Raw genomic sequence first — 16,044 nt, 5'->3', positions numbered from 1 at the left:
TTTATTTGAGAATATGAAAACAAGAAAATCTTTATATCATCCATTTTTCTATGTTATTATCTCTATAAAGTTGCTCTGAATCTTATCTTCCAATCACTTGATTTTTCCAGGCCCCCAATTCTCACCAGTCCGTCTCCTTCAAAATCCATTCCAATTCCACAGCCTTTCCGACCAGATGAAGATCATCGAAATCAGTTTGGACAACGAGACCGGTCCTCATCCGCTCCAAATGTGCATATAAACACCATAGAGCCTGTCAATATTGATGTAAGTATCCAGCAGTACTCAAACTTAGAAAATTCAAGTGTGTTTATTTTTTCTGCTACATTTATAATATAGATCAGAAATCAGTGCCATCTTTCATTTATCACAGTTATTATAAGTGATAGACTTTTCATGAATTACAAATCAGAAAAGCCTTTTCATCTTCTCTGATGGCATAAAATATTGAACTGGCACCAAATTATAGAGTTATTCTCATTTTTTTTTCTTATGACACCATCTCTGTAAAAGTCTTATCTTCATTTATTTAACAGATAATCCACTTGACCATTTTGGGGTAAAGAAAAAATAAGAATACACTTGCATATTTCCTATTTAGATCAATTTGAAATCTTTACCTAAATTTCTAAAAGTTTAACTTTGAGTTAAATAACCCTTAAGGACTAATCATTACTCTATGTACTTCTCATGCAAAGCTACCTTTTACCTTCTTTACTTTCTTGAGTATACCACTGGATTCCATCTCTACACAAATCAATTATTTTAGTCTCCTTCTGGGGCTGGTCACTCTTGAATTTTTTTACTTTCCCGGTTTATCTTACATACTATAAGTTAATTATGTACATTAGTGTCACTTTTTCGATTTGACCTTTACTCCTGGACAGCAGAAACCATTCCTAATATAGTTCCCTAACATAGGAACTATTAGGTGTTAGTTGGCATCTAACATAAGAGGTCATCAAAAAATATTTGTGTTAGTAAAAGGGTTAGAAGACAAAGCAGAGGTCTGTTTCCCATAATATAGACCAGGGATCAACAAACTCTTAAAGGGCCACATAGTAAATATTTTAGGCTTGTGCGTCATATGATCTCTAATGATAGCTGTTGAACTCTGCCACTGTAGTGTGAAAACAGCCATAGATAATACATTTTAAACAAATAGGTGAGGCTTTATTCCACTAAAACTTGAATAAAGCAGGTGGCCAGCCCATTGTATCTTGCCAGTCCCTGATATAGACAAAATAGAAGGAAGAGATGAGAAAAAAGATGAGATATGCAGGATCAGTCCAAAAGGACTGGTTCATTCAGCTATCAGTACATCATCTCAGTAACTGAGTTACTGAAGAGAATAAAGAGCCCTTGCTATCTGAGCTGTGGTGGGGTTGGGATCACTTCTCCCAGAATTTGTACTTTAGGATAAAAAATGTGGGTTATTCTCAGTCTCTGTCTGTAATAAGCAACAAAACAAAAAAGCCACCAAATTTGTTTGCCTTGGAAAGTAATTATATTTAAAAAGGAATTTGAGGGCTTCCCTGGTGGCGCAGTGGTTGAGAGTCCGCCTGCCAATGCAGGGGACACGGGTTCGTGCCCCGGTCCGGGAAGATCCCACATGCCGTGGAGCGGCTGGGCCTGTGAGCCATGGCCGCTGAGCCTGCGTGTCCAGAGCCTGTGCTCCACAACAGGAGAGGCCACGACAGTGAGAGGCCCGTGTACCGCAAAAAAACAAAAAAGGAATTTGAAACTGTTTCCCCATGTAAGCAGGATACTGAAGTTACTGAGGGGTCATGTGTATGTTAGAGGACAGGGGTTGTTCTCATTATACCAGCAGCATTCCTTATGTGAGTCCTCATAAGGTTGAGTAAAGAAGCAAAAATTATCCTAACAGGAAAGTAATCACTGATTAACAGACTCCCTTAATATTAGTCTCCACTCACATATCCCTCCCCATTTAATACCAGCTTGCATTCCGGCCCTTTTCCATCACTATCCAACATTTCAGTGAAAACATAAGGCAGATTGATTGTGAATCTGACAACAAAAAAAAGATTTTAAGGGTTTTATGAAGACCGTGAAAAAGTCACTTGGTAGAACTACTCAAATCTTATAAAGTCATTGAGAAATAAGGGTACAGCAGAATTAAATTAGTCCAGTTAACAGTAAAAGAGAGAAAGTCTATAAGGATGACAAGAGAATAGGCTTTTCAAGTGAACATGATTTAAATATCATAGGATTGATGGAGGCCTTTGAGGGAATTGATGAAGTCCTTTAAAATTTTTATAAAAATGATTATGATTGTGGGGCCTCCCTGGTAGCGCAGTGGTTGAGAGTCCGCCTGCCGATGCAGGGGATACGGGTTCGTGCCCCGGTCCGGGAGGATCCCATATGCCGCGGAGTGGCTGGGCCCATGAGCCATGGCCGCTGAGCCTGCGCATCCGGAGCCTGTGCTCCACAACGGGAGAGGCCACAACAGTGAGAGGCCCGTGTACCGCAAAAAAAAAAAAAAAAAAAAGATTATGATTGTGATGTAAAAGATGAATATGAAATTAAGAATTTCAATTTGTGCTGTCGTTAAGTTTGATATTATTACCAATGAAAACGATTTTTTCTGTGTTCTAAGGATTAGCATACTGTTGAAATTATAACTTAAAGTTTTGTTGAATGTAAAAGAAAATAAACTTTTTATAAATCTTAATTTCATTTTTCAAGATACATTCCCAAGTCAGACTTTCTTCCTGTTTTTTACTATGAAATTTTTTCTCTATTTTTATTGGATTCATTTTAAATAGCCTTTTCTTAATATCAATTTTTCTCAACTAATAAGGTCTTCTTCTATCTGGCCAGACCTGAATACAAAGGAAAAAAAAATAGGAGAGGGAAATATGGAAATAAGGAGATTGTGTGAAATAAATCAAATCTTATTTTTACGTTAGATCTATTGTCAGTATGTTCAAAGTTGTTACCTTTGTATTTACTTTCAAAACTGACGTTCTTTTAGACTATTTCTCTTTATGTCTTAGTGTTATTAAGTTTCTCCTATTCTCTTAGGCTTGAACATTTGGAGTGCCATCTTTATATCTTGCTTTTTCATCTTCCCCTATAAGCAAATAGTCATAAGGTATCACCTTTCCTTTTGATATATATCTCAAATTTGTTATTACTACCACCATTTGGGCCCATATTTCTTCACTTGAACTACTTATTACATTAATCTCCTAAATAGATTTCCTGCCATTGATTCCTCTCTGCCCACTTCCATTTTTTATTGCTATTATCAGAATAATTTTTTATAAGACCTCTATCATTGTTCCTTTGTTCCAAAAGTTTCATTTACTTCCCATTGAAAAATATAAACCTTTTAGCATTTCATTCAGTTTCAGTCATTTCATTCAATTTCAGTCATTATTTGTCATTTATTATTCCAGTAAACCAGATTTAATATTTAATCTGGGATAGGCACTGTGTCAGAATAGGGAATTAAGATGAATTAGCACAGTCTTTGCCCTCAAGGAGGTCACAGTCTAATGGAAATGGATGAATCAGCCATATAAATAAATAAACACAAAATATACAGTGATAGTTTATAGAAGGGGATGATAAACCCTACCTGGTTAAATCTAGTAATGTTTAGCAGAGAAGGGACAACATTTAAGCCAGACTGTAGAAGATGAATAGGAAGGAGTCGGAGTTTATTCAGTGCACTAGGTGGGGGTTTTAAGAAGGAAGGGCATTTGTTAAGGAAATGGTACGTGCAGAAATACAGAAGTACCTTTATGTGGGTTGTAATGAATAGTTGGTATTGTAGGAGTTTAGGGTTCAGGAAAAGGGTGGGTAATGGTAGAGGATGAAACTAAGTAGGTAGAGTCCACACTGAAAGACATTATGTTATTATTCTGAGGTCACTGTAGTAGTTGGTAATAGGGGGTCCGATAAACTGAGTGGGAAAGAAAGTGATCAGCTCTTTACTTTAGAAAGTTCTTTTGAATTAGTGAGAGATTTGATAGGCACGATTGTTAGGATGGATACTGTAAATGGCTACTGTTAATGCTTACTGTGTGCTAGGTACTTTACTAAGTACTTTACATAAGTTTTCTTACTCTGTCCTCACAAACACTTGTGAGTTAAGTAGTAGTATTATCCTTATTTTACTGTTAGGAAAATTAGATTTAGAGATATCAAGAAACTTACCCCAGATCACACAGGTGATAAATGATTGAAATGGGGTAAAACCTGGCCTTTCTTTCTTATCTCAATCACTGTTCTATATAGTAGTAGAGGAGAGAAGTGAAAGAGATGAGAGGTAATAAAAGATAATGCCTAGGGACTTCCCTGGTGGCACAGTGGTTAAGAATCCGCCTGCCAATACAGGGGACACGGGTTCGATCCCTGGTCCAGGAAGATCCCGCATGCTGTGGAGCAGCTAAGCCTGTGTGCCACAACTGCTGAGCCTGTGTTCTAGAGCCCATGAGCCACAACTACTGAGCCCGCATGCCACAACTACTGAAGCCCATACACCTAGAGCCCGTGCTCTCCAACAAGAAAAGCCACTGCAGTGAGAAGCCCGTGCACTGCAACAAAGAGTAGCCCCCTCTCACCGCAACTAGAGAAAGCCTGCGCACAGCAAATAAGACCCAACGCAGCCAAAAGTAAATAAATAAGAAATGGTAATTTTAAAAAAAAAAGATAATGCCTAGAGTTGTCTGGCTTAGGTGGATAGATAGTATTTATTCTATCCATTAAGACAGGAAATGCCAAAGGAAGAAGAACAGGGTTTGTAGAAATGAAAACTTTAACTTTTATTTTGGACATCTTGACTTTAAGATGTCTGTGGAACTTTCCTTGTTTAGAAGTCCTGTAGCAGTTGAAATAAGGACCTTGAGTAGAGATACAGATTTAGAAATAATTAGCCTATTTTTGTCAGTTAAAGTCATGGATGTAAGTGATATTACTCAAAGACTATATGTAAACTGAAAAGAGGGTAGACATGCAACCTCAGTAAACATTAACATTTGAGATACAGGCAGAGACTGTCATTCTCTGTCTCCATTTTAGGCTTCTCTTCCTAACTTTAGCTTCAAATAAGTAAGAGAAAGTAGTGTTGCAGAAGCTAAAGGGAGAAAAGGGGACTTCAAGAATGCTTAAGTAGTTGATGTCAGTTGCCATTGAGACTCAAATGAGATAAGGACTGGAAATGACTATTGAATTGGGCAATTACAATGTCATTTTTACTTCATTGAGAGCTGTTTTAGAGGACTATTGGAGGATAGCAAAACCAGGTAAAGATGTGGGATTAAGTGCCAATTTTGAGAAGCTTGGCTATAAAGGAATGATGAAAGGGCCATAGATTGAAGCAGAGACTTTAGCATATTTGTAACTTCAGGGGAAGAAGCAAGTGAAGAGAGAGGTTGAAAATAACAAGAAAGAATAACTGAGGTAGTAAAATTCCTTGAACTTGGAAGTGATGTTCCTCAGAGGCTATGAGGAATTAAAGATGAACATAGCTATCTCCGCAGCTCTTTACAGGCAGTATGACCATGGGCAGATGACTTAATCTTGAGGCCTATAGTGTCTACCCCTTGTAGTGATTTGAAAATGCTTATTGTTCTTGGCACAAAATAAGAATTCAAAAATTATAGCTAGTATTATTATACAAATGTTTGTAGATGTAGAGGCAGAACAGAATGTTCTTTGATAGCTTCTGTTTTCTCTGTCATGCTAAAAAAGGGAAGAGATACAAGTAAGAAAGGAACCCCATAGGAGATTGGCCAAAAGTTTGAAATAGCCAGTATTGGAATGCTAGAATATCCTATTTAACCTAGGTCACATAGATAAAGATTGTTAAGGAGCTTTAAGAACATATTTGAGATTGGAAAATATAAGTTTATGGTGGTTATTAGCAGTAGGTTGTCTAGAAGACTTTTTTTTTTTTTTTTTTTGCCACGCCTCTCAGCTTGCAGGATCTTAGTTTCCCGACCAGGGATTGAACCCGGGCCACGGCAGTGAAAGTGCGGAGTCCTAACCACTGGACCACCAAGGAAGTCCCCCTCTGCTTTTCTTTTCTGCATTCCTGTCTACCCCTCAAACCCCAACACTTAGATCATCTTTTTCAAGTGCTTCACCAATGGCCAAGTTCTATAGTTATTTATTTATCCGTTGAACTTACATAGCATGAAGAATCTTTTCACCCATACTATTTATTTGGCAATTAACTAAGCAACTTTGGCACCTTTTTAATTGTTTTCTTAAGCTCTTATTCTTATATCACATAATTTCTTTGTGTGTATATCTTTCTTACACTTAGATTATAAGCTCTCAAGAACACAAAGTTAGTGAGACCACCATGATTTTTTATATTTATTGATAGTCACACAACCCCTAACATTTAGCATCTTATTTGGAGATATGAGTATTTGTTGGTTATTCTATAGAAAATGTTAAAGGCTTTATATAATACATTGAACATGACAGAAATACATCTGTAAAGAATGTGCTCTTTGTTTTAGCCTATAAACGAAAAGCTGCCTATTTGCAAAGAGACTTTGAGCTTATTTAGAGACCTCATATTTAAGTTATACTGGGTAGATTAAGTTCTGTCTGTCAGGGTCCAAATTGCATTGCATTGCCAGTAGGCTCTTCCCCCACTGCGCTGCCCCACGTTGTCTGTTGTAAAAAGCTGTATTTTAATAATAAAGACAAATTTTTTCCCCTTCTAGTGTGTCCTTACACATTTATATTTTTATAATTTTATCAATGTACATTTAATTTTGCATTCTTTTTTATTGTGAACATGTTTTATGAGTCAAGCTTCATAATTGTTTTAGTAGCTACATAATACTTACTAAATTGATATACTATAATTTAGTTAACCTAAAATAGGGAAATAATTTCTGGTTTTTTAGTATAATGGATAATGTTGCACTAAACATCTTTGTGCATATCATTTTTTCTTCTGAATTACTTCCTTAGGAAAAATTCCCAGAAGTGGAATTACAGGATCAAAGGGTATGAACGTTTTATGGCTCTTAATATGTGCCAGTAGAATTTTTTTTAAGAATTAATGCAGCCATTGGTTTTGAATGGCCTGAAATGGATTTCAACATTTCATCAGGACTAATAATCCCTTCAGTCTAGGGTTAGGTTGGCGAGTGCTTCAAATTTTTTTATTTTATCATGTTCACTAGCTAATTCCATATTCTTTCTGTTTTGTGAAGTAATTTATAAGACAGGTATTATTTTGAATTAACCTTTCTGTGAATGCTTAGTGGAAAATAAAATGTTATTACTTTCTTACCATATGCTTTGATTAAATATACATTACTATTTATTTGTAGGACTTGATTAGAGACCAAGGGTTTCGTAGTGATGGAGGTAAGTAGTGATTTCAATTAAAAAAAAAAATCAGGGAAAAATGCAATTGCTTTGCTGCTTGTCTCCTTTATATTTGCTTCTTTCATGAAACACAGACACAGAGAAAAATGTGCAGAGAAAAACCAAAAATTGTTTGCTTTTCTTTAGTATTTATCATTTATCTCTAATAAAATTTTAGAAATAATTCATAGCCAGAGAAATTCATAGCCAGGGAAAAAAGAGAGGACATAAAAGGGAGTCTTAAATGTACTATCTACAGTTTTTTAGATGTTGTTATTGAGGAGAGATCCTTAATTATTTTACCCACTTTATTCCTAACCACCTCCACTAATACTTAAAGATTGAGCTTACAACCAGTTAAAACTTGACTCCCCTACGTCATTCTTGGGGAGAATCCCTGGGGTTGCCTGCTACAACTTGTCAGTTTGTTAGACATTGTCAGCCACTTCCCTTCAGCTTTCTAGAGGCTTTGGAATATATACTTTATAGCATGGACCCCTAATAGAAAAGCCTAGTTCCCCTTTTACTAGTCCAGTAAATAAAATAAGCAAATGAGAAACTGAATTGAGATTTCTTACAGAATTTTCATCAGATGTTCACTCTAGCACACAGTGAAAATTGGGAGCATAGCAAAACATTACTTTAGAAAATACTTTTTAAATAAGATTTTACCCCCATAAGATTTTTCTAAGAGATGGTGTTTGAAACTATCCTGACGTTTTCTTCCAGGTGGTCCTTTATGCTTACCTCTTCAGCTGTCTTCTATTTAATAAGGAAGCCCTACAATACCTGCATATCTTGTTTAGAGTTGGTCTCTTCACTGTGACCTGCTTTATATTCAAAATATCTAAGCCCAGACTCAAAGATACTTTTATGTTGAATAAACATTGAGTAAACCGTCTTTTGTTGTAATATTTATATATACCTGTGGACCTACCAAAATAATAAGCCTGCGCTATGTACCCTGGACTTAGTATTTACTATAGCACATAGTTATAAAAGGGTTTTTTTTTTCCTGTTTGTTGTTCCATGAACCCACCAATTAATGTTGCTGCCAGTTTGACTTTCATATGTCTTAATAGCTGTGGCTTTTGATAATTTTGCCCAATACATCCAGCATTTAAATGTTGCCATCATGTTAGCATCACAGAGTTAACTTAGTCATAAAAGTTGCCTGCTTAGTACCAAAAATCAAATGCCATTTCTTATCCTTTTTGTGAATCAGTTTATAAAGAATCATTGGAATTTTATGAAAATAAGCAGATTTTTAGACATCCAGAATTATTTTGTGAAGCAGGCTTCAACTCATTTATTCCCCGTGACTTCTTTCATTTCTTCTGTGTGTCTGTCTGCCTGTGTTTGCCTGCCCCTCTCTTTTTCTTCTAACAGCCCCTTTGAACCAGCTGATGCGCTGTCTTCGGAAATACCCATCCCGGACTCCCAATCCCCTCCTACATTCTGTCCCCAGTGAAATAGTGTTTGATTTTGAGCCTGGCCCAGTGTTCAGAGGCAGCTGGGCTCTTCTTTCTTGTTTTCACACAAAGCAAACGAAGTATAAACAACAGATACTATTTGTGCCTCACCCTCACAGTGTGTGTTTGTAAGTGTGAGAGTTTTCAGTACTAAATTTCTGCTTGGCCTGGCTGGAATGCTCTGAATGTGCTTCTCACACATACTCACTGCCACAAGCTTTCTGTGTGCTGTCTGTCATAAATTTTTAATTAAAAGCAAGAAAATTCTGAGCTTAGATTTCCATCTTGTTTTTTGTTCTATTACTTACTTTTTGGTCTTGATAATTTCTTAAACTCAGTGGGTGACAGTAAATAATGTGGGGAGGGGCTTCTTCAAGTTGAATTTATTTTACTTTAATCCATTTAGGTGATAACCTTGATGGCTGCTAATAATGGTTATCAATTTTTTTGGTTTTTAAAAAAAGTGGAAATCCCTATTATGAGTTCCTACTAGACTTTTCACTTTATTTTTCTGTAATATGTGTCCCTTTTTTTAAAACGTAGGACATGTATATTTTATATCAAAGGTAGGGAACCTTGTTATAACCTTGTTATATTCACTAACGAAGATTTGTAATATATTTGGGGTATTTTAGCATACTTCAGAAAATTAGGATTTATACTTTCAGTTATGCCCTCATGTGAGGAAAAAGTTAGCAGTATATTTCACTCACCCATTTTATCTTTCCATCCTTTCATTACTGGTTAAACTGATTTTTAAAAATTTAAGTCAAAATTTAGATGGGTGTCTTGCTGTAAATATTTTTTTTTAATGAAATCCTTTATTTATTTATTTTTGCTGTGTTGGGTCTTCGTTTCTGTGTGAGGGCTTTCTCTAGTTGTGGCAAGCGGGGGCCACTCTTCATCGCGGTGTGTGGGCCTCTCACTATCGCGGCCTCCCCCGTTGAGGAGCACAGGCTCCAGACGCGCAGGCTCAGTAGTCGTGGCTCACGGGCCCAGCTGCTCCGCGGCATGTGGGATCCTCCCAGACCAGGGCTCGAACCCGCGTCCCCTGCATTGGCAGGCAGACTCCCAACCAGTGCGCCACCAGGGAAGCCCCTGTAAATATTTTTAATGAATTATATTTACTGGCTTTTGCTAGTTAGTGTCTTTGAACTTATTCTGAATGTAATGGTGGCATTTCAGATTTTTGCTCTCTCAGCCCAACTTTCTCAGAAAATCCATGGAATGGGCTGGAAGTTATACAGTACTGAGTGGTGTAATTAAAGTAAGTGAGGGCTTCCCTGGTGGCGCAGTGGTTGAGAGTCCGCCTGCCGATGCAGGGGACACGAGTTCGTGCCTCGGTCCGGGAAGATCCCACATGCCGCAGAGCGGCTGGGCCCGTGAGCCATGGCTGCTGAGCCTGCGCATCCGGAGCCTGTGCTCCGCAACGGGAGAGGCCACAACAGTGAGAGGCCCACGTACCGCAAAAAAAAAAAAAAAAAAGTAAGTGATACAATACAGCACTGAGTAGATCAGAATTGTGAAGCCTGGGTAAGCAGTTAAGGCTTCATGATGTTGAAAATTATCAGTGGAAGGCAGAATATGGATTGTGCTCTAATTAATAGACATTCCAGATACCATTTTCTTTTAGAAAATTGTATGTGAGGTCATGGAAATTCCACATGATGACACATGTGGTACAGTAATGAGAGAAGTTCTACACAGTTTTAACATTTAAATGTTGCCATTAGTATTCTGATCCTTGTTCTTCGAAAGATAGTGACTTTTTAACTAGAGAATAGTTATCTCCTTTTTTAAAAAATTGAAATCTTTTTTTTTCTGTATGTGCAAACATTACCTGACATCTCAGTCCTACTTAGCTATACTCAGACCCCACTAGGAGTCATTGCCCTGAACCCCTCTGAACCAGGTGCTTTCTGTACATGAATTGGGATTTTTGCTCAATCAGCATTTGGAAAAATATCCATCAGAAAGGTATGCAACCCTGCCAACTGAGTCCATTTTCAAAGAGTGTACCCCTTGGACTCATTTGGCTGATAGAATTTTTCCATTTGTAGTAACTTGGCTGAGAGGCCATAGCGCTTACCTTGGCCTCATTTTATAGGCAGAGATTTTTCAGAAAGTCTTGAGAAACCTGCTTGGCTTTGTTTGCATTAACTTTGTTATGCAGGTAAAATTTCATCTTTGTTTACCAAAATAAGCCTCCAGGAACCAATGAAAGTGACCAGTATCTCTCACTTTAAATAGTATAGTATGTAGTATAGGATTTTTTAAAATTTCAGTGGTTAATATGAAAGAGCCAGGTAATGTCAGCATTATGGCCGTTATTAGAATGTTTCCATTTGGGGAATTTCTATCTTTTTTTTTATTGATAGGCTGTTAAGGTAACATAATTAAAAGTTTATTTTTTATATTCGCTTTTAAGTTGATTTTGCTTCTTGTTTTTTGATCAAAGAAAAAACTTGGGAGTATTTTTTAGTGTTTATCTCTTATTTTAAAAAGATTATTTTTCTCCTAGACTCTGCACCAATAAACAAAGTATATATCTGTAATCAGACGTTTTAAAGGTCATTAAATTGACCAGAAAGCTAAAAGTATAAAACTAAAAGAAATTATAGTTTTTTAATTTAAAGCTAGTCACCAAATGAGGCTCCTTTTTTGCGTGTCCTTTCCAAATGGTATTAGAACATATACTGCATTTTTAAAATAAGTCTAAATCTCCCTCTACCCTCTGCCCCCAATAAGCTAATGTACTTGATCCTCCTTTAATAGATATATTTTTCCTTTCACTAACTTAGGATCAACCACAGGTTTATCTGCCACGCCCCCTGCCTCATTACCTGGCTCACTCACTAATGTGAAAGCATTACAAAAATCTCCAGGACCTCAGCGAGAAAGGAAGTCATCTTCATCCTCAGAAGACAGGAATCGAATGGTGAGAGTATATGATATCTTTTTTCCTCTAAGTTCTGTCTTAGAAGTCATAGCCAAATGTAATGTCACCTTTTAGATATATGATATATAGTGGCATATATGTCCATATTTGACATAGAATTCCCATAATCAAATAAATTTAAGAGCTGATAGTTTTTCGCTTAAAAACACAACACAACACTGATTTTCGCTCTCAACTCTAATATAATTGAGTAAAAGGCAGTTTTGGAAGAGCAAGAATAGTGTTCTGTTTCTAAACTATGGGAAGAGAGTAAGCTGGTATTTTAGGAGGCATGATTAGGCATATATGTTCTAAAGAGTTGGTCTGAAACACAAATATCTACCAAAGGACATTGTTCCGTAATGAAAAATTAGCTGTCTGCTGTAAACTAAATCTATATTAAAAACTAATCATTTTAGCAATAGTATATGTTGGATATGTGGGTCCTTTATCATCCCAAAGTGATTGTATATGTTGATAATTTTTTTTAAGAGAGAAATTGGGTCAGATAAGATACATGAGGAAATTTAGCACTGACTGGGAGAAAGTAATTAGATTATCAACAGCCATAGTACGTTAACTTAACTTTTTGGCCTTTGGAGCCAAAACTAGTCACAAACGTATAGCACTTATCTTGCTCTTAGTAGTCTTCCAAATGGTAAAAAAGCTGCTTTATTTTATTGATTTTAATAATAAAATTTAATAATAATAACATTTCTGCTCATACCCAATAAGTAATTTTTATTTTTTAATAAACTATTTCCACCCTAATACTGACTTAGGTCTTAAACTTAAGTTCTATATTGTAAGAATCATCCTTCTATTATTTCTCTAGAGTATGGGTTTTTTTTGTTGTTTTCTCCAAAGTTCTTGCTCTCTTCCTAACTTATGTCCCTTTCAGGAATAGGGAAATGTACTTAGTGTGAAGCATAAGATTTTCCCTTTTTGTTTGCCTTGGCTTGACTTTTGCACTATTTTTATCAAGAAAACACTTGGTAGACGGGATTCAAGTGACGATTGGGAGATTCCTGATGGGCAGATCACGGTGGGACAGAGAATTGGATCCGGGTCATTTGGGACAGTCTACAAGGGAAAGTGGCATGGTATGTATGTAATACGGTGACCTTGTCACAAATTATAATAATAGAATATAATAACTTTTATAAAAAAATATCAAAGGGAGTATTCACTGTTTGCGTCATTAAGCTAATTTTGATCAGATGCAAGAGTCCTCCAAAGGTTTATAACAGAAATTATGGGAAATAAAAACTGGATTCACAGCAGCCAGAAGTTTAATCATTATACTACAGTAATAATTTTTAAAGATGATCCTCCAGATGAGCTAGTCCCCAAGATTTTTTATTTTTATAAGTCTTTCTGCTGGTAATTTTATTTGTATTATAAACCACAAGTAAACATATAAAAAGAGTACTTACCAAAGGAAAGACTGGGCAGTAAACATATAAAAAATGTTCAGTATCACTAGTTGTGAAAGAATTACAAATTCTAAAAGGAGAAATCATTATTGCCTCTCAAATGACTTATATTTCTTTGAAAAGATAATCAAATGGACAAAGTTTTTTTTTAATTGATTATATTCAGAGTTGTGATTGTAATGCTGCTGGTAGAAACATAAATTGCTATGAATTTTCCGGAGGGCAGTTTGGCAATATGTATATAGAGCCAACAATTCCATTTGTAGAGCAGGAACAAACAGATGTGTGTGCAAGTATATTCATTAGAGATTTGATATTAATGAAAAATGGAAATAACTTAAGTGCTCATTAATAGAGGAAGGAATAAATAAATTGATAACCTCCATATATGATTATATAGAAATTAAAATGGTATGGTAGATGTCTATTTTATGGAAAAGTGTATGTGGTATTTTTAAAAGCAGCACGTATAATACCCCATATTATGCTGCTACATATAAATATATATAACATAATTTTTTAAATGACCATCAGTATTTTAGTATATATCTTTTTAGGTTGCCTTTTTCATATGTATTTATAAATATTTATACTGCATACATATAAAAGCCTAGTAGGGTATACATCAATAGGTTAACAGTGGTCATTTCAGAGTGACATGATTGTGGGAGATTTTAATTTTATTCCTTTTTGCTTTCAAAATGTTTTAAGTTTTTAATTTTAAGTTTGATTTTTTTTTACTATAAGCACTTTATTTGATAATCAGGAAAAATCAGTAAGTTAGTTTATATTGAAATATACATGCAAAAAAGTACACATAAGTGTACAAGTAGCTAAAATTTCACAAAGTCAACACACTGTTCAATAAACAAAACATTACCAGCACTCTAGAAGTCCTCCTTATGCCCTCTGCCCCCAAGGGTAACCACTGTCCTGACCTAAACAGAAATAATACAGGATGTACTCCTTTGTATCTGGTCCTTTTTACTCAATATTGTTTATAAGATTCATTTATATTATTGTATGTAGTTGTAGGTTATTCATTCTCTATATAGTGTTCATTGTGTGACTGTAGCATGACTATCTACTGTGTGATGAGCATTTGAATAGTTTACAGTTTGGGGCAATTATGGATGCTGCTTCTATGAATATTCTTAGTACCTGTCATTTGGTGAACACATGTGTCCAAGTTGGTTGGTATATACCTAGGAAAGAATTGTGGGGCCTGTAGGTACTGCCAACAGTGTTTCAAGTGGTTGTACCAATTTATACACCCTTTGGCAACGTGTAAGAATTGTACCTGTTTCACATGCAGTTTTGTGTTTTTTAAATAATTTTCCTAAGTAAAAAGCGACAAGTTATCCATGGATTTGAAAAGGTGTTAAATACTCTGATAAAGAAGTCTGCAGTTTTCTATTTTGGCCAAGTTCCACTGGGCCTGTCTACTGCAGTTTTAGCATTCAGTGAGTGAATGCATCTAATTTAGTGTTGTTAAATAACTAGGAAAATATCATGGGTGTTTAATTGGTTAAACTAAATATCCGGGGAAAAATGAGATTGGCTGTTTTTTTGGATTGGTATTTTGAAATACTAGTATAGGAATATTATTGTTAATTTAGTTTTTATCCTTAGAAAATTAATGCAGTGTAGGAAGTTCAGGTATAATTTATTTGCAGTTTTATAATGGTATAGTTTTAAGGCTGTGGTAATTAGTGAAAATACCCTAGGTTTTTTTTTTATATTTTTAAATTTTAAAAATTGGAATGACATTTGGAATGGCAATTACCTTTTAGGTGATGTGGCCGTGAAAATGTTGAATGTGACAGCACCCACACCTCAGCAGTTACAGGCCTTCAAAAATGAAGTAGGAGTACTCAGGTGAGCTCGTGCGAATCACGTTCTCCAGAGGAGTTATCTTGATCAACTTGTGTTTTCCAGTGGTAGCCACTGTTAGCTTTACAGATTTACTTAAAATGAATAAAACAAAGTTTGTCTGAGCATATTTTGTCTTTAACTGTATTCTTTTAAGTGGTATGCAATATTATATAGTACAGCTGATAGACATATTAATCCTAGAGTGCATTAATGGAACTATAGTGTTCTGATCACGAGAAGTAATACTTCCACTTATGGAGACAATGCTCTCAAAATCCTAAGCTTATCAGAACACATTTAGAGATTGTATCAAGCCCTGGAACTTGAGGGAAATTAACAAACTAGAACATGTCCAGGCAAGGACAACTTAGGTGAGGAGGATTCTGGAACTGTAACTTAGGGAGAAAATAGTCAACAGAACTGAGAATATTTGGGTCCATAGAAGGCTGTTATGTTCAAGAGGATATAAACTTACTCTGTTTCATTGCAGAGGGCAGAACAGGGAATCCAGTGGCGGAAGTTGTAGGAAAATGATTTTTTCTCAACCTAAAATTTTACTAATACTAGAACCACTTTAAAAGAAAAAAAAGAGGGGACTTTCCTGGTGGTCCAGTGGTTAGGACTGCGAACTTCCACTGCAGGGAGCGCAGGTTCGATCCCTGCTTGAGGAACTAAGATCCCACATGCCACGCAGTACAGCCAAAAAAATTTTAAAAAGAAAAAGAGTAGTGGGAACAGGCTACAGTCTCAGTGATAAACTTCCCATAATTGAAGGTATTTAAGGAATCTCTAGTTGCCTATCTATGAGGTATACTAAAAAAGATGTATATGAAAAGCGTAGGATGTTAGACTAGGCAATTCCTAAAGTCTCATCTAAATTTATCCTTCTGTTGGCTTTTTTAAAAACACCTTTTTCTGACAACATCTTATTAATAAGTAGACTGCTTCGGCCCTC

The 16,044-nt window shown here is 35.9% G+C and overlaps 1 protein-coding gene across 3 annotated transcripts in view; it reads left to right on the top strand.

Moving 5' to 3' along the window:
- BRAF (B-Raf proto-oncogene, serine/threonine kinase) overlaps positions 1–16,044 on the top strand; it is a 155,269-nt gene that overhangs the window by 100,428 nt on the left and 38,797 nt on the right. For all 3 annotated transcript variants that reach the window (XM_060107620.1, XM_060107622.1, XM_060107621.1), the window contains exons 8-12: positions 111–267; positions 7,332–7,368; positions 11,642–11,778; positions 12,764–12,881; positions 15,008–15,092. In XM_060107620.1, coding sequence (XP_059963603.1) covers positions 111–267; positions 7,332–7,368; positions 11,642–11,778; positions 12,764–12,881; positions 15,008–15,092 — 534 coding nt within the window. The remainder of the gene's footprint in view (positions 1–110; positions 268–7,331; positions 7,369–11,641; positions 11,779–12,763; positions 12,882–15,007; positions 15,093–16,044) is intronic.

The sequence above is a fragment of the Mesoplodon densirostris genome, chromosome 9 (assembly GCF_025265405.1).
Source record: "Mesoplodon densirostris isolate mMesDen1 chromosome 9, mMesDen1 primary haplotype, whole genome shotgun sequence".
Lineage (NCBI taxonomy): Eukaryota > Metazoa > Chordata > Mammalia > Artiodactyla > Ziphiidae > Mesoplodon > Mesoplodon densirostris.
The sequence above is the reverse complement of the archived record's forward strand: the minus strand, read 5'-3'. Positions and strand labels throughout refer to the sequence as shown.